Below are 18,552 nucleotides of genomic sequence, written 5' to 3' on the forward strand. Positions count from 1 at the left end.
AATTCTCTATCCAGCAAAGTTATCCTTGAAAAATGAAGGTGAAATAAAAACCTTTCCAGACAATCAAAGAGTAATAATATTCATCACTAACAGATTCACACTAAAGGAAATACTAAGGATGTTCTTAAAGTTGCATATAAATGATATGAGATGGAAGCCTGGATATATGGGAAGAAATGAAAAGCAACAAAGACGTAAATATTTGAGTAAATCTAAAATGAATAACTGAACAAAACAATAATGTCCTGTCAATGTTAAAAATATATGGAGAATGAAAATACACGTCAGTAATTCTACAATCTAGAGATTGGTGGGAAATGGAGTTAAAAGTGTTGTAAGAACTCTGCACTGTCTGGGAAGAGGTAAAATACTAGCTTATATTAGATTTCAATAAGCCAAGAATACATGTTTTCAATAAGTCCCTCATACCTGAAGGGTCTAGTAGCCGTTCTCAGCCAAAGAATTAAGTCTAATGTCATAAGGCATTCACTGTATGTAATGAGTTAACTTCTCTCCTATACATCTAGAATGGTAGGTACTACCCTGTTTCCCCGAAAACAAGACCTAGCCGGACAATCAGCTCTAATGCGTCTTTTGGAGCAAAAATTAATATAAGACCCGGTCTTACTTTACTATAATATAAGAGCGGGTCTTATATAATATATGATATGATATGATATTAATATAATATAATACTGGGTCTTGTATTAATTTTTGCTCCAAAAGATGCACTACAGCTGATTGTCCGGCTGGGTCTTATTTTTGGGGAAACACAGTAGCTTTGTACCATTCTCCAGAGAATTGAGAAAATAGTCACTCAAATCCCTTTCTATAGGACTTAATTCTCTCACAGAAATCCAGGTAAGAAAGCCTGCCAGGGTCATCACTAAGAGAATAATAAATAACTAATGAATTAATAAAGAGGAGAAATGGAATTACAAATCCAATCACTCCAAAGGAAAAGAAAAAAAGGGGGAAAAAGGGAACATAGAAAAGTAGGATCAGATAAAAAGAAAGCAAACTGTAGATGGTAGATTCAAACTCAAGTATATCAGTAATTGCATTAAATGTAAACTGTATCAATACTCTAATTAAGAGACAAAGGTTATTAGAACAGATAATAAGCCCCAATTATATGCCACTTGAAAGATACACCTAAAGTAGAAGGATACAGAAAGGCAGAAAGTAAAAAGATGGGAGAAATACACATTTCATTGCCCTTGCCCCAACACTAACCAAAAGAAAGCCAAATATTTTGACAAAGTTGACTTTAAAAGGCAAAATGATTACTAAAGGTAAAAAGAAACATTTCATAATAATAAAGTGTCTAATCCAGTTCTAAATGAGTATGCAATTAACAACACTGCATCAAAACGTGTAACACATACTGATAGAAGTAAAAGAAGAAATAGACAAAACCTCAATCTTAGTGGGAGATTTCAACATACATGTTTGTATGGACAGAACAAGCAAACACCTCTACGTCCCAGTGCCAAGCACAGAGCCTGACCCATATTAGAGGCCCAATCAAAATGTGCTGACCTGAAATGAGTCACACATCCCAGATTTTCCTAGACAGTCCCAATTCCAAGTATAAAACTGTCTCATTTTCTCCCATAAGTGCATTTGTCCAGAGTTTAGTGTGGAAAATACAAATGGTATCCCCACGGGTTGCTTGAATGGCTCCTGCACTGTCATGTTTCCTTTCCCCACAAGGTCCCAGGCCCCCAGGAGCACTAGATACTGGAGCTGTTTGCGTGGGGAGCCTCATACCTGGGCTGGGGCATCAGTCCCGGGGATACGGGTAGACCGCCTGCGGGTGACAATGACCGATGGCTTGTGTTCAGTGGGGTTCTGTTCAGGACCCTTCCCGTCCTCGTCAACACCTGCCGCATGGGCCGCCTCAGCTGGGTCCACAGTCCGCACAGGTACAGACACCGGGATAATGAGGGGCACCATCCCGCTGTCCTCTCGTGCTCGCTTGGCAGTTAAGGAAGGCTCAGAAAACTCCACCCCACACTTGGTAGTTGAAGCCAATACACTTTTCCGCTTCTCCTCAGAGCCATTGGCATCCTGGAGAAGGGAAGGGAGGGTGAATGGAAGTGAGGTTCAGAAGGTAAGTCTTGATTTGCTGATCTAGGACCGCTAGTCCCATTTGATTCAGGGACTAAAACACCCATGATAATTCCCAATGTTCTTTGACAACGTGGCCTTTCCCTGACCACCTTTTCTCCCATCACATTCCCACATGCTTTCCATAACCTCCCTTCTGTTGGGGCCCCCGATCCTGGCCTGGAGCAGGTCCCCAGGTGGCCATCTCAGCCACAAGTGCCTTACAGATGTGTTTTGCTTGGCGTGCAGTGAGTGGCACGTGAAATACTATGTACATATTCAAAACATATTTCTGCAAAAGAAAGTAAGCAAGGGACCTGTGGCCAAGTAAGGGTGATCTTTGTATCTATTTCCCCATTGGCTACTGGCTGAAGTCAAGTTCTGCAGCCCCCTACGTGTCAGTCTAACCCTGTAGGTATCGGGGGTTGAGACTTCGAGTGAAGGAGGGGGCAAACACTAGCTTGGGAGTGAGATACTGGGCTTCTAAGCTAGGTTTGTGACCTTGGGAAATCCCACTTGGGGCTCAGCTTCTTTAGCAATGAAACAGGATAAATGACAGCATCCCTGTCATAGGGTTTGATGATAAATTATTTGTGATCAAGTATAAAAAACTGTAAGTACAACATAGAAACTATAAGATCACATTCTCATCATTCTTCTTCCCCAGTTATTTTCTTTTAAATCAACCTTATTGGAGTATAATTTACATGCAACAAAACGCACCTATTTTTAATTAGACTTCCATGCATTTTGACAAGTACAATCACCTATGTGATGACTACCACAATCTTGTCTTTTAGCATACTAGGTCTGGAAATGGTTTCACCTCCCACGACTCCCAGTCCTTCACGTCTCAAATGAAGAAGCCAACCCACCACGGTGTATTCCATTTTCCTGTACACAGCCCTGTATGTGTATAAACTTCATCTTCCTTCAGGTACCGATGCACTTAGGTAGAGATTCTTTGCATGCAGGGAGTTCAGAACTCCCTGAAATGTATGGGTTCCTTCATTTCCTTCAATGACGTGAGAAAGCTGCCTTTGTGGACCTGGAGTCAGTCGCTCTCCCCTGGCCCCAGACACCGCTCACCCCGCCGTCGGCCACATCTGGCCCCGCCCCACGCCATTCCTACCTTTGCGGTCTGCAGTGAGGCCAGCTCCACTGCCTTCTGGGCCAGGGTCAGCAAATTGGCCTCCTGGGACGCCCGGCGTCTCCGTCGTGTGCTCTGGATCACTCCACCCCGTAGCACCTGCCCACAGTCCCCCGTTCCCACTGCCCGCATGCCCTCCTCGCTGCCCATGGCGGGAGCCTCCCGTTCCCGACCGTTAGGTGCCAGTCTCTCCCCATCAGACAGCAAGTGCGACTCCCTCAGCTCCAGCGGGAATCCCAGCGCTTCAGGATGGGGCTGCCCCAGGGGCCCAGGGGGTGGCTGCTGCGGGGGCCAGTGATGTAGGAAAAGGTTGGTGGCAGGCTCCTGCCCAGGTTGGGTGCCAGCCCCATCCAGGGTGGTGGAAGGCAAGACGCCCTCCTTCGAGAGGCGACGGGAGCGGCGGGGAAAGGCGATCTGGGCCTGAGGTAGCACAGGCTGCGGGGCTGACTCCTGCAGGAGGGCCTTGCGCAGTTCCGGGTTCATATCAGGGTTGGGGGGGAAGGGGTAGGGTGCCATGCTGTGGTGAGCCAGATGGGACTGTCCCAGTGGCCCGGCCGGCTGCAGCCCAAAGTCCTGGGGCTGCTGAGAGGGTGGCTGCTGCATGGAGTAGAAGTTCTCAAAGAGCGGCATCTGAGGCAGGGCTGCCTGCTGCGGCTGCTGCTGGGGCTGCTGCTGCTTCTGTGCAGGGAAGGCGGCAACGGGATTGGGGGGCGGTGGGCCTTGCCGGAAGACCTGCCGGTTCACCTGATGGCCAAACGCCAGCTGGAAGGGTTGCAGGGGCAGCGTCTGGTTCGGGGGCTTCTTGGCCACATGGAAAGAGTTCAGGGGCGCCTGGGACCGCCCTACCTCCAGCTGCACCTTCTGTGGCATCATTGGCCGCACTGAGTTTCCGTAGCGGTCCAGCTGCGGCCCCCCTACTTTCTCCCGTTTCAGTGCCTCAGGGTTATAGTAGGTAGAGATCCCCATGCCAGGATGGGGGCTCCCCTTGTGTCCACCATAGAGGGGTAGGCTGTGGCAGTTCCAGGTTGAGTGGGGTGGAGGCTGGCCGGGCTGCTGCTGCCAACCACTATCACTGACGCCCCCACCCCCTCCGCGCTCCGGGCCCCGCCCTGGAGCCATCACAGAGTTGGGCCACTTGACTGAGCCCACCTGCTGGGACAACATGGCCGCCGTGGTCCTCTCAGACCCATACACCACAGAGTTCAGCAGGGCCAGGCTGTTAGGTAGTTCCACAGGCTGGGAAGCAGGGGCGGCCCCTGTCGGGCCCTCGTGCCCAAAGTAAGGCTCCTCCTTCACTCTGGTGGACTGTGGAGGGGCCAGAGGCTGTTGTGGAGCTTGAAGGGGTGGGGGCTGCTCCTTGGGAGCTGCTTCCTGGTCCCCAAAGAGACAACGCTTGCGCTTGTTCTGACCCTTGGGCTGGGCCTGGAGGTTCATGGTGTGGCCAACTGGGCCCCCGTAGTGAGACCTACTTTACCAGTTGCCCATCCCCTGGGGGAAGGTCCTGCTGGAAGCCCCGCCCTCGTCCAGGAGCCAGTGGCAGCAGAGCAGGGGCAGAGGAAAATGCTGGCAAGTGGTCAGGCACAGGGAGAAAGAACTGCTGGCTCTTCCTTCCTCTTCACAGAGACACTCTTGAGGTTGTCTGCTCTTCCCAGTTCATGATGCTCCACAGGACCCTGGAGGCTGCAGACAGAAGAATAATAATAGTGTCAGCCACAGCTTCCCAGGATGCCGCAGATGTTAGCACAAGGGAGGGGCCTCTAAACCTGTGGTGTATTTGGTTGTGTAATTTGTACATCGCACAAAGGCACCTGCCACCGGGGCAAGTGGCGCTGAGATTCAGCCTGAGCCCCTGAGATCAAGCTGGGAAAAGGGGTGACAAAAGCCATGTTGGGCTCCTTTCTCCTAAGCCAGGCTTCAGCCCACTGGGCAACCAGGCCTGTTCCTCTCACACTTGTCCAGGCAGTAGCCTCCCCACCAGACCCAGAAGGAGCTTTATTCAACCAGTGCCTCCTCTGATGCTCCAAGCACATCTCAGACACAGAAAGTGAACAGGGTCATTCCTAACTTTGTGACCCCAGGATCAGGAGCCCACCAAGTCCTTGCAGAGTCCAGGGCCCAGAGCCAGGCTCAAGTCCTCAAGTCCTTTACTCTGATGCGGCAGGTGAGGCCCCAGAAGGGTGTGTGCAACCCTAGCCCCACCCCTGGGAGGAGCTGCTGGGTGGGACTGTGGCTGCCAGTCTTCCCCAAATGAGCACAGGAACCTGTTTCGCAGCCCTGGCTGGAAGGAGGCAGGATCCTGCAGGGTAGCTGGTTAGCAGTCCCCACCCACCCTGCAAAGATCTGGCATCCTGAGAAAGGAATACCTAGAGACTCAGGGGGTACAGACTGTTAGAACTTAGGTCCAGAAGTTTCTCTATGACATGGTGTGACTAAAGTACTCATAGTGTTTCTGTTTGTTTTCTAACTTGATTAAAAACCAAAACGAAACAAAAAACGGGTTGCTCTATTTATCTTGCTACAGAACATAGAATCGAGACCAGTATAGCTTACATATATTTTTATTACTGGCATGTATTTTCAAAGACTTTTTCTTTCTTCAGAGAGGGTTTTATTTTCCTCCCTGATTAGTCGGTGAGGGTGGGAGCTACAGGACCCACCTCTTCCCCACACTAACATTCTGGTCCTGAGCCAGTCAGGCCTGCAGGAGAGGGGAGGGGAGCTCAGGAAGCCCTGGAGCATAAATCTGCAGGTCCAGGCCAAACTCAGACCTCAGTGCCTACATGCTGCAGGTCACTCTGCAGCCCAGGAGTTGCCAGGAAACCAGCTGACAGCAGAGGAGGGCCAGGGCTGGGCGGTACCGGGGAGGCACTGGTACGAAGCCCCGGCTACACCCTGCGATGCCCCGGCCCCAGGGAGGCTGCAGTGCTATCGCTTCAGTGCAGGCTTCCGCAACTCCTCAGCCCTTCCCCTCTCACAGCTCCCCAGCCCTTCCCCTCCCCAAGCTGCGTGACTCACTTCAGGCCCCCTGCCTACCTTTCACTTTCACCCGGCACCCAGAAGGGGAGGAACTTCCTCCTCCATTTCCTTTCTCAGCTCCCAGCCCAGAAGAGAGAGAGAGAGAGAGAGAGAGAGAGAGAGAGACATTCTCTCCATTTGCACCCCCTTGTAGTCACATATGGAAGTTGGAGGATGGAGAGAGGCTAAGAGGGCATCCAAGTCCCGCTGGCGCAGGCACAGGGGGAGGAGGATTTGGACAAGCAGAGAGCTGAGGGCCACAGAAACCAAACCCCTTTCTCTTGCTTTGAAACTCTCATTCCCTGACAGCCAACCCAATTCAGAGCAGAGACCCAAAAGCCAGCCCATAGTTGAAAATAGTAACCCTGAGAACCATCCTGAAGCTGCATGATGGGGCTGTCCCGGCTACAGGAATCGGGCTCTGCCTCCCCAGTCACATGAACGAACTAGAAGTACGAGTAGGCAGTAGGCAGAGCAAGACAGAGGCAGGAAGGACATGCTCCAGGGGTGGGGAGGAGAGGGGAGGGGAGGGGAGGGTGCCCATGGTAGGCTAGAAAGTCCACGTGCCTCCAGGGGGCTGGGAGCCCCTCAGACACCCACACTCACTCTTGCCTCCCCACCCCAAACAGTACAGATACCACTAACCCCACCCCCACCACAGCCCTGTCTCCCTGTGAACCACAGCACGGGCTTGGGGGCTGGGGAAAGAGAAGGCCCACGTGGTAGATGGGTCCTAGTGCACGTGCAAGTGTGCGCCTGTTGGAGGGTACCCAGCTGCCTAGGCTCCAGGCACAGGATGGCCACTCATGACCTAGGGGAGAGCAGGCTCTGCACATTAAGCTAGGGGAGATGGGAGTGGAGGTTGTGAATGGGGCTCTAGGGCAGGGCTGCTCCTGCCCATCTAACACACGCCCCCACCCCAGGCTGGCTCATTTGCAGCTGGTTGGTCTGGCCCAGAGGGGCTAAGCTCCTGGTCTGCCTCCCACCACTTATCCTCCACATCAAGGAGGGCCGCTGAAGAGATTTCCAAAGCTGGGCCAGCAAATCATTTAGAAGAAATCAAGGGGGGCAATTTTGGGGACGCTGAATTGCCCCAGAAGCTTCCGCAGAGGCCTCCTTGTCACCTCCACAGGATGGCTAATAGTGCTAAGAGCATGGACACACAGACATGGGACCCTCAGAAAAGAAAGGTCATTATCTGGGGGGATGGAGAGAGGAGTAGGAGATGCCCAGGGAACCCCGGAGGAAGGAGGGGAGGGGACACACCAAGGCAGCATGGCACTAAGTAGTAGTGGTAGTTGTTTTTAGTAGTAATAATAATAATTATAACCATAATAATGCACCCGTGCCAGGCAGAGCATAAGTGCTTTGTATGTGTTTAATTCCCAAAACAGTCTTATAAGGCAGCATAAAGCCAAAGCATTGTTATTTTTAATCTCCATTTTACAGGTGAACTAGATGAAGCTCAGAGGGGCTAAGTAACTTGCCAATGGTCACACAGTAATTAAGCTGCAGAGCCAAGACTTGAATCTAGGTCTGTCTGACTCCAAGACCAAGCCTTTACTCCTTAACCCCAAGACGTGCCACTAAGACACCAGGTTGTTTTCTGCACACCTTCCTCCCATAACACCCTCCGCACTGTCTCAGAGTAAGGATTTTCTGGACACAGATATCCCTCACTTGCCCTGGGAAGAACCTTATCCCTGCCTGAACTGCTGGCAGGCAAACCTGTCCTATTCTCCTCCAATCCGGCTGAGACCCTCAGTCCTACAGAAAGGGAGGGAAGGAAAGGGGCCTCACCACAGAGGGGCCAGTGGGTGTTGGAGGTTCACCTGCAGGAAGGACTGAGGCTGCATGGGCCACTTCAGCCACTCCCTCTGGGCGTGGACTCCCCAGTTTCTTCTGCTCAACCCCGCTCCTCTTTCCCTCCAGTGGAAATCAGCCTGTCCCTCCTCACAGTGAGGAAATGGAAGGAAGCCATCTCTTCCCAAGGCTGCCGACCTATGGGCCAACTCCACGAGACTGCGGGGAAGAGGGTGTAATGAGGTACTCCTGCAGGCAGCTCACCCCTGGCACTAGCTTCAGGGCCTTTGACAACAGAGGCAGGAACACTGTAAAAGGAAACCCACAGCCACTATGGGGCCCCAGACATTGCAACCCACTCTATCAATCTGTTTGACTCTCACGCCTCCACTCACTCTCCCCTTCCTCCAGGCGCCTCACTGCTGCAACCAGTCCGTGACCAGACCCATGGATACCCCTGTGCAGAAGACAAGCTAAGAGTCTGGTATCAGTGGCTGGGGACTTATGAGGCTTTCAGGAGGATCTATGGTGAGAGTACTTTCTCTCTACAGAAGATAGCAACGTGTACCAAGAAAAGAACATAATGCTGAACCCACATATGTGTTTTACAAACACATGAGGGAAGGTGCTGGAAAGGCCTGTGGGAGTTCTGTGCTGATGGTGACACCATGCCGCCCAGGGACGGCAACTCAAACACATACTGCTCCCCATGTGCCATCAGCAGCCCTGCCACATGCCCAACATTGGCTGGGAGAGCCCATCACTGGGTGATGGGGCTAGGCCATGACCATTCAGGGGACCAGGGCCACTTAAAAGCTTGAGGCATTCAGTGTGGCCATCTGAGAGAAAAGATTGTTGTGAGTCAAGGTTACACAGGCCAGGAAGGAGGAACCCAGCTTGGTTCCAGCAGCTGCACACAGGCTCAGCTGACACGGGGATGAGAAATGACTGGAGGATCCCTCACCCCTTGGGAGCTAATGCTCCAAGCTCCTGCTCTCACAACTTGGGTCACCCACAGCACCACAAAGCCAGCACTAGGAAGAGGGGGAATCAGACCTCATGTATCTCCAACCCAAGGTAAAACGGACCTAAGTATGGCACCCAACAAGGCCCCGAATCTCTAGGCCAGCCAGTTCCCTGAGCACCAAAGGGGTTATCTTATGACAGAGCCTAAACTACCTCTCCTGCCCACAAGTCCCTGCAGAATGGGGCTCCTGCCACCTCTTTCAACACACCACACTTGAGCCCTCATTCAGTGCTGTTCCTGCCCCAACTTGCTGTTTCCGCTTTGTTTCTAGGTCTTGGACCAAGCAGTATCTGTGCCTAGGAAGCCTTCGCACCCTTGTCATCTGGCCAAGTCCTTCCTCATCCTTCAGGTCTCAGACACTGCTTTCTCTGAGAAGTCTTCCCTCACCCCATGGCTGAACCAGGAGCTTCACTATGAGCCCCTAATACTTCCTAAACTCCCACCAACACACTCAGCACACTGCATCCCAGATGCCTACTTCTTTGTCCCCAGCAGCCAGCCAGGTACATGGGCAGAGTCTGCAGAATGTTGTACTTGGCACTTGGCTTTTATCTGCCTCTTGGGATGCTCATTCAAGACTGCACCCAAGGTGAGTCAGAGCCATGCCTGGGCAGAGGCACTCACGGCCAGCATGTCCACCCTGAGCTCATGCCCAGCCCTGACTGCCAGTCTCTCTCCCTGATCAGACTAGACTTCCCATGATGCTGAGATAGAGTGAAAAGGCCCTGCCTCCTAACCCTACCCCACCCCACCGCATCAGTGACCCCAGGCCCTCACCAACTAAGCTAAACACAAATCTTTTCCAATTGCTGGCCCACAGGCTAACTGCTCCTGACTGTCACTTGCTGCCCCACACCACATGCAGGGCAACTGGAAAAGTGCCAGCCCTGTCATTGCCCCGGCCTCATTTTTCTTCTTCCAAGGCTAGACCACAGCCCTGCCTAGGCCACAGCCAGGGACATGAGCCTGGGGGTCTGCTTCCTTGTGCCCTGACATGGCTGGGAAGCCAGAGGGGCAGAAGAAACGCCCTCCCGAGAGGAGCCCAGCTTGGCCCAGCTGGCCCTGCAGCCCAGGCTCACATCCTGAAAAGCTCTCTCTCATACTCTGGGCCTTTGGCTACAGCCAGACTGGGCAAGTGGCCTAGAACTGCCATCTTGGGCCAGCTGGAGTTGCCCAGGCCCTAGATAAACCTTCCCTCCAGATACAGTGCCATCATCTGCAATGCTGCATGCCCCCCTCTAACTGGGAGTTCCCATCTAAGCTGAAGGGCCTCATTTCTCCAAGCCACTGAACACATAAATTCTGATCTCAGGGGGTTTGCAAACCTATAAGGAAGGAGACACCAGTAACAAAGAGTAGGACCTGCCTCCTAGAAGTGTCACTTGCCCTGGGGGTGTGAAAGAGCAGGCCCTATGATCTGCACACTCCAATCTAGAGAGAGTCCCCGGATTATCACTTCTCTAGGCTGAACTTCAGCTCTGAAAGGCAGAGAGGTCAGGCCGATAGGGAATCATGAGTCCCAGGCGTCACAGCCATCAAGCTGGTCAGGCTCAGAAGTCTTGGCCAGGGTTTGAGCTGGCTGCAGTTTCAACTCTGCCTACAAAAAGCCAACACTGAGGTGCTTTTAAGTGGATATGTGTGAGAGGGGAATCCTTGGTCTAAGGCACTCTCAGGGGTTCATTCAGGCATCAACCTTTATTGTCCCCCTTCTCCACTGCCCCTCGAACACCCACAGGATGTCCATGAGAAGCCAAGATAACCACGTCTGTTTTAGCTTGGGGAAGTGGAGGCAGATAAAATACACAGTCCCAGGCAGAGCCGAGAAAGGAGGGAGCCTCCAGCTCAGCTTCCACCCTGGGGGGACTGGCTGCCTCCCTCCTGGGCAAGGGCCACAAAGGACCACAGGCAGCCCAGGACAACTCCTCCCAACAGCATTCAGGAACCCAGAGATGGTGTGGTGAAGCTTGTAGGTTTAGGCTCTCTCCAGAAGAGATGCAGCAAATGTCCCTGCAGCCAGGTCCTTAAGTGACTGAACCTCTGGAGAAGGCCTCGTAAGGACGAGCAGGACCCTTGGTCTCCTCACAACTCTCTTTATGTCTTACAGGGCTCAGCCCATCACACCCTGCTCCAGTTTCTCTCTCCTCTTCTGGAAAGGCCTGATTCCTTGGCAGGTCGAGAGCAGTCCCCAGTGTCAGACTCTGCCCTGGGCCAAGATACAGAGGTCACTCAAAGGGGCCTCCTTCAATATGGTCTCGCCCTGCCTACTCCCCCACACCGTACACATCTACACCCCCTGCAGCCCTGCAGCTCACTTTCCCTTCATTCTCTCAACAAGCATTTGCTGAGCACTATTCTCGGGAGAGACAAGGCACAGTCCCTACTGCACAGAGCTGCCAGTCCAGTGAAGAGAGACACAGAAACACACACCCATTATAATGGAAGGTGGCCAGGGCAGGGGCTAGAGATACACACAAGGGATAGGTAATCCCGGAGCGAGTTCCCTGACTTTGAGCCTTTGCTGGAGCTGTTCCCTCTGCCTGGAACTGCTGCGTTCACTCTGACAATTTGCCTTCCTTCAAGGCCCATCTCCTCTAGGCAGCCCTCCAGAAATGCTGTTTTTCACCCTTTCTGACTCTTCATGCTCTTACTTGGTATTAACTACTATCCCATAATGCTTCTTCAATTCCCTTCTGTTTTTGCACCAAGGCTGGGAGAAGTAGGACCTGGAGGTAGTTTGTAGCCCAATGGAGAGGGCAGTGGATTGGTTGTCAGGTAACCAGGTGTCTGGTCCAGGAGCCACCCTTTACTGGTTCCTACCTGTGAGGAACTTAGGAGCCCAAGGTGGGGGAGGGAGTCAAGCTTGTGTCCAGGAATCAAAGAAACACCTTGGTAATGAGCAACTGCCACATAAAATAGTAGCCACCAGCACTGCCCACATGCTCAATGTGTGTAAGTATTGCTTACCATTTACTCCCATCTGAGGAATGAGGAAAGGCTGGCTCTGAAAAGTAACTAGTTCCAGGTCACAGCCTGAGGTCATAAGAGAGGAGGCAGGATTTGAATCCAAGCCTGCTGACTCCAAACCAGATCTCTCTCACAACGTGCTTTGTCTGTGCTGAGCAGTGGTTCTCAAACCCATCCTGAGACATTGGTTCACGGGTCTGGTGAGGGGTAGGAGGGCGGTTCAAAGTGTAAAATCTGCAATGCTTCTTAAGCAGCCCAGGTGGCACCCAGGTGCTAGATCAGGGAAAAGGCCTGGCGTAAAGGAGTTTCCAAGGACCCATTGCTCCTCACTCCCCAAAGGATCCACCTGCCATAGTGCCATGTCCTGCCCAGGAGATATGAGGCGTCCCAGGGAGCTCTGGGTAGACTTTGCACTCGGCTAGCTCTAGGGGCACCCGTGGCTATTTCAGTGCCTGAAGCCCAACTGAGTGCCCATGTCTACTGAGCACTTACTATATGCCAGGCACTGTGCTAAGCCCATTGTGGGCAACATCTCATTTAACCCTTACTTTTGTTTGTCTCATATTTATAGGTCAGGAACGGTACACTCAAAAGTATCTATTTAACACAAAGAAGGTAGTAATAGGGAAACAGACGAAAAAAAGACATAAGAGAAATCAAATAGTAGAATGGCAGACATAAATCATACCTTATCCATAATTACTTTAAATGTAAATATATTCAAAACTCCAACTGAAAGGCAGAGGCTGGGGAAATGGGTTAAAAAAACATGATCCACCTATGTGCTATTTACAGGAGACACACACTTTAAATTCAAAAGCACAAATAGGTTGAAAGTAAAAGGATGGAAAAAGATTTACCATGCAAACAGTAACCAAAAGAGAGCTGAAATGGCTATGCAATTATTAAGACAAAATAGACTTTAAGACAAAAATTCTTATTAAAGACAAAGAAGGATATTTTATAATGATAAAAGCATCTGTTCATCAAGTGTATATTACAATTAGAAACATATACGCACCTAATAACAGAGCCAGAATACATGAAGTAAAAACTGTCAGAATTGAAGGGAGAAATAGAGATTTCAATATTACACTTTCAATAATGGACAGAACAACTAACAGAAGATCAACAAGGAAATAGAAGACCTGGACTCTATAAAGCACAACTTGACCTAACACGTATCTATAGAACATTCTACCCAACAAAAGCAGAATACATATTCTCAAGAGCACATGGAATATTCTCCAGGATATATCATAGATTATGACATAAGACAAGTCTCAATATATTTAAAAGGGTTGAAATCATACAAAGTATGTTTTCCAATCAAAATGAGATAAAATTAGAAATCAGTAACAGAAGGAAATTTGGGCAATTTACAAGAAATGAAAGTTGGAAGTAACTTGTCAAGTTCTCACAGAGCAGAAAGGCCACTCCCTCCTTACCCAGACCATGTTCTCCGTATGTTCTGCATAGCCCTAGGAAGCCACAGATCTAAGACTTTTGCAAATGCCTGGGTAGCCTCTCTCCCATCCCCACTCTGGACACACACTGAACACGACTCTCAAGCTTGAGCCCAGAACCAAAACAGCTGGGAGAGGGAGAAGGCTTTGAGGCTGTAACAGCTTGTTATGCAGCCCTGCTTCTCCCTGGGAAAATAACCACAGGCAAATATTTCCACTCCCCCAGCCAATCTACAGAATATCCAAAAGGCAGATCTTTCCCAAAAGAAGGAACTAACATTTATAGAGCACTTCCTCCATGCCAGGCACTTGACATACCCTAATCCATGCTTACAAGCTTTCCATCAAGATGTCTTATTGTCCCCATTCTACAGAGGAAAACAGGCTTTGCTGTTAGGGTGGCAGAAGCAAGATTTAAATCCTTGTTGTCTGCCTTCAAAGTCCCTGGCCTTTCCATCATCCTTCCAGAAAAAAATCCCAAATCTACACTTGCTGTGGGCCTCAGAAGGAATGCTACAGATGAGAACCCCACAAAACCAGCTGTGGACCCTTCCCTTCCCCATATTCCCTCCCAGAGCTGCTGCTTTTCCCGGGGGCATTTCCAAGTAAAGTAAAATATATAACACTCACCCCCAAAAAATAATCCCAGCCCCAGTCCACCAGAAACAGGCGCCCCTCAAGATTGGGAGAGTGCACAGTGTTTTGAGGTAAGGGACTACAGAGGTGAGTTGGGAGTTGCAGGGTCAGAAGGATCTCACTTTGGACTAACAGCCTCCACACTACATGGAGAAAGGTGGCTTGTACCACTCTTCAGAGCCAACCAACAAACCAGGGCCCAGCTAGGGAAGCTGAACAGATTGAAAGTATCAAGGGATGATAATGTTCACTTAGTCCAATTCATCATTGCACAAAGCAGCCCAGAGAAGGAAAGAAACTTGCCTTCGATACACGGCCAGGAGCAAGCAGGGCCCAGAATCAAGGACCAAATAACAGTGTTTCATGTCTCCATTTAGACAGACCTCAACTTTGGCAAAACACGAGGCAGGGCTTGGAGCCAAAGTGAAATCCCAACAGCACAAAAATAAGACTTTTCACTTAACCATCTTTAACATTTCTCAAGGGTGCTACTATGTGCCAAGCACTCTACACACACGATCCTGTTTAATCCTCAGAGAAAGGTAAGTATTATTGCTCTCCCCTTTCTCAGTGAGGAGCCTGAATATCCAAAGGGTCAAATCACTTGCCTGAGGTCATTGGACTATAGAGGCAAGGCCAGGACTGGAAATCAGAGCCTTTTCTGTAAACTTCCTCCCCAAGGCTTCAGACTCAGACTCCTGCTTGCCGTGCCACACCAGGCTGTCTGGGATGGAAGCCAGCAGCTTCTAAGCTGCTCACATCTTCTCCCTGACGAGCGGCTTTAGCTGGCCTGGAAACCTCCGTGATGTTCTACAAATGTGGCTGGTCAGGTAAGGTAGGTGAGAGAGGCCTGGGAGGAGAGTGGCTTTGGAGATGAAAAGGCAATTGGTGATGACCACCACTGGACCAACCTGTAGAAGGCTCTGTATCTGTTCAAGAGAAAGCCACACCCCTCCCACACTCTCCAACCCCCCAACCCACGATTGGCCAACAGCTCTTTAAAAATAAAGCCGACTCTTCCCTGCTTGTCGGATGCTCCACATCCGCACAGGGCCCAGGCTCCTGTCCCTCCCCCTGGCACTGTGAAGTCTAGGGCAAGTCAGCTCCATGCTTGAGTTCCTGCTAGCGCCAATGGCCCCCACCCAGCGTACTGAGCATCAGCCCCAGCCACAGAGACCCACTTCTCTGCATGGGGCTCTCAGGCAGGTATCTTCTTAAGAACTTAAATTCCTAAATAAAAACTGGTCATTTCACATCCTGAATAAGGGAGACAGATAGTACCTACCTACTCCAGAGATCACTGGGACGAATCTCTATCTCATGATGGATGAAACTGAAGCCCTGAGAGGCAGTGACTTGCCCAAGGATACACGGCTGATGACTTGGGTAGAGCTATGGTCGGGGCCTCCCAGGTGGGTGTTCTCTACTCAGCATTCCCTCAGACATGGCACTGCCACGTCCTTGATGTTTGGCGCATCTCCTTCTTGGTAAGGAGATGGAGCAGGGGGTATAGGGTGTGGTGTCTTCATCAGCCAAGGCTCTTCTGCCGGGCTAGCTCCAGAAGGGGCCAAGACCTACCGGATAGCCAGGGGCTAGGGGTGGGGACATCCTGCTGGTTTGGAGCAAGAGAATGGAAACAATATAGCTCCCCAAGACCTACTAGTGACCAAGAACAAAAACTGGCTGCCAGAAAAGGGGAGGTGGGTCTCAGCACGGCTGCCTGGGGCCTATGCGATGGGCTGCAAAGCAGGCCTGGAGAGCCACCTGCCTCACTTGCCTAGCAATCCAGTCCGTGTCGCGCCCTTTCTCAGGGCCCCGGTCAAGATCCAAGGCCTCAGCCAAATGCTCACACATTCCTCTCATTTCTCCAGTCTCTGAGCAGCTGCTGCAGGGCCTTTTCTCCTGTGTTGATTTATTCTTCATTGTTCCTGAAATACACCCAGAGGCCCTTGGCACCAGCACCAGCACAGCATCCAGCCCAAGCCCCAAGTACACACTAACCAGACTCTCTGGGACTTGAGCCAAGCCAGCTGGAATGATAGGCCCCAGGGTCAGACCCAGCAGCCAGCAAGGGAGACCCAAGAACCCACCTACCCCCAGTCTATGGCCCCAGAGATGATCTCAGGACTACAGAGACCAGGATGTTTGGGGAGGAGGAGACACTTGCAAGGTCTCCCCTGAGGCCTAAACTAAGCCTTTCCAGTGCTGTGCATGAGCGACTCCCCCAGCAACTCCCATACACAGCTCACCCCCCATAGCCAGTAGCCCTTCACAGCAAGACCTCGGAGCTCAGGCTGGGCTTCTGGTTGCCCTGTGAAGTGTGTGGAGAAGGAGGTTTCACAGGGGTCTTCCCCACCCTTCCCAGCCTAAAATATCTCCCCTATCAGCCAGTCTAATGGTGCGTGAATTCCTACGACCAGCGCTTCATTCCAAGGGTCAAAGCATTGTTCCCTGTGTGCACGAAACTAGCCCGGAGAAGTGTGGGCGCTGCATGGTAAAATGAAAGTGGGCTTTAGGGTGCGACAGAATGTGTCCCGGCTTCTCTAATCATTAGCCTTTGTGGGCCTCAGTTACTCTATCGGTAAATGGGCACAATATTTTCATCTCATGGATATTGTAGGATTGAATGAGGTACATATATGAAGTGCCTGGCACAAAGGAAGGGCTCAAGGAATGTGATTTCCTCTCCCCCTTGCTGGGCAGGAGTAGCATTATTATTAATCTTCAACACTTGGGGGGCGCGGAGCTGGATGGTCTTCTAAGTTTCACAGCTGACTGAGAGCAGGGCTGGCGCGGCCGGGGCAAGACAAGGAGACGAGGAGTCTCAGCAACAGCGTTAGGCTCTGCAGGCATGCAGGGTATCTGGCCTAGGAACCCAGGAGCACACCTGGCACAGGCCTCCCCTGGACTCAGCTGTGCCAGCAGGGCCTGCAAGGACGAGGCGCGACAGGAGTCCCCAGATAATACCTGGCAGAGCTTCCAGGCCTATAATGGACCCTCCACCCTCCTGGGATCACTGAGAAAAGCAATAAAAGCACAAGTGCTAGCACCTGAGGGAGGCTGGGGAGGGGGGAGCCACAGGAAGTCTGAGCAGAGACGCCAGAAGGAGGGTGGGGGCTGCAGGGAGTAAGCAAACCTGCCCTGAGGCCACCACAGTGAATGTTCCACAAGTGGAAGTGCCCGCCTGGTTATTTTTGGCACCTCTTCTGCCCAAAGCCAGCAAGGAAAGGCAGCTGCTAGCAACATGGAAGGGCTGTTTACGCTCAAGTGTGCAAGCAAGCACTGCTGCAGGGACAAAAAAGAGCACCGGCAGTCACAGTGCCGAGAGGCCTCTGCCCCTTTCTTCCTCTCCCGACTGTCCCTGTAAGGTCCAATCTGTGCGCTGCATAGCTGACATAGCGTGGGTACTTCTGCTTTCACTCAGATCCAGTCTCCCGACCGCAAAACTCACTCACACACACACAAACAGACAAATAAATAACTGTGGAGCCAGCTGAAGACTGACCACACCCAGGAGCCGAGACAGTATTCCTCGGGGCTCTTCCTGCACTGAAGCGGCCCTCCCAACTTCCAAATTTGGAGAGGCAGGGACCAGAGGCTGCTCCTCTTTCCTTCCTCCTTAGGTGAAAGTGGAGACAGCCGATGGAACCTCAAGGAACTCACTGCCGCTCAGCTTCCCCATTTGAAAATGAAAGAGTTGGACTAGATGTCCCAGAGAGTTTTCCAGCTCTTGGATGACTCCTGGGAGCTGGGGAGCCCAGGGCTACGACCAGGGGCCAGCTGGGGAGGTCAGAGACAGTAAGGTCAGGTGGGCAGGGGATCTGAGTCACAGCCAGGTACATGCCCCAAGAGTGGCCACCAAACTAAACTGGGACGGAAAGGAGGTAGGAAGAGGGAGTGAGATAGAGGGGGAGGAGGGAGGAGGAAAGGAAGAGGAGGAAGGGGAGAAAGACCAGCTTATTTGTACTCTCAGGGTTCCAAGTGGCAACTTAAGCATTTCTGAGCTCCTTTGTCAGTTCTGGGGCCTTCCCCTCCAAGGAAATGGCAAATTCTGGCAACAGCAGTCTAGATTGGGGCTTCTGCCTGCCCAATTGCTGAAAAAAGCTGGGAACTGAAATCTCTCGCCATTTTCCTTCTCTCTGGACCCCATTTCCCCAGAGAAGTTGGGTAGCCTCAGAGGGAACCCCCTTCTGGCTGCAAGCCTGGTACACTTCCCTCTCTCTAAGCTCTGGCCTGGACAAACCTTGCCCTGGCTGTTCCCCTCCCCCCTTCCTGAGACTCCCTGAGGAAGAAGCATTGCCTGGAAAAAATAATGCTCACAGCATGAGCTCCCTGTGGCTGGAGAGACAGGGAACAGGGAGCACCTTCCCGGCTGGCCA

The 18,552-nt window shown here is 51.5% G+C and overlaps 1 protein-coding gene across 3 annotated transcripts in view; it reads right to left on the bottom strand.

Annotated features, from left to right (window-relative positions):
• MIDEAS (mitotic deacetylase associated SANT domain protein) overlaps positions 1–18,552 on the bottom strand; it is a 61,932-nt gene that overhangs the window by 14,737 nt on the left and 28,643 nt on the right. For all 3 annotated transcript variants that reach the window (XM_019733442.3, XM_074327229.2, XM_019733441.3), the window contains exons 2-3: positions 3,245–4,942; positions 1,774–2,073 (exon numbers count right to left, since the gene is read on the bottom strand). In XM_019733442.3, coding sequence (XP_019589001.2) covers positions 1,774–2,073; positions 3,245–4,696 — 1,752 coding nt within the window. In that variant the 5' untranslated portion in view covers positions 4,697–4,942. The remainder of the gene's footprint in view (positions 1–1,773; positions 2,074–3,244; positions 4,943–18,552) is intronic.

Source organism: Rhinolophus sinicus, chromosome 3 (genome assembly GCF_057876585.1).
Source record: "Rhinolophus sinicus isolate RSI-liver-muscle chromosome 3, RSI-T2T, whole genome shotgun sequence".
Taxonomy (NCBI): domain Eukaryota; kingdom Metazoa; phylum Chordata; class Mammalia; order Chiroptera; family Rhinolophidae; genus Rhinolophus; species Rhinolophus sinicus.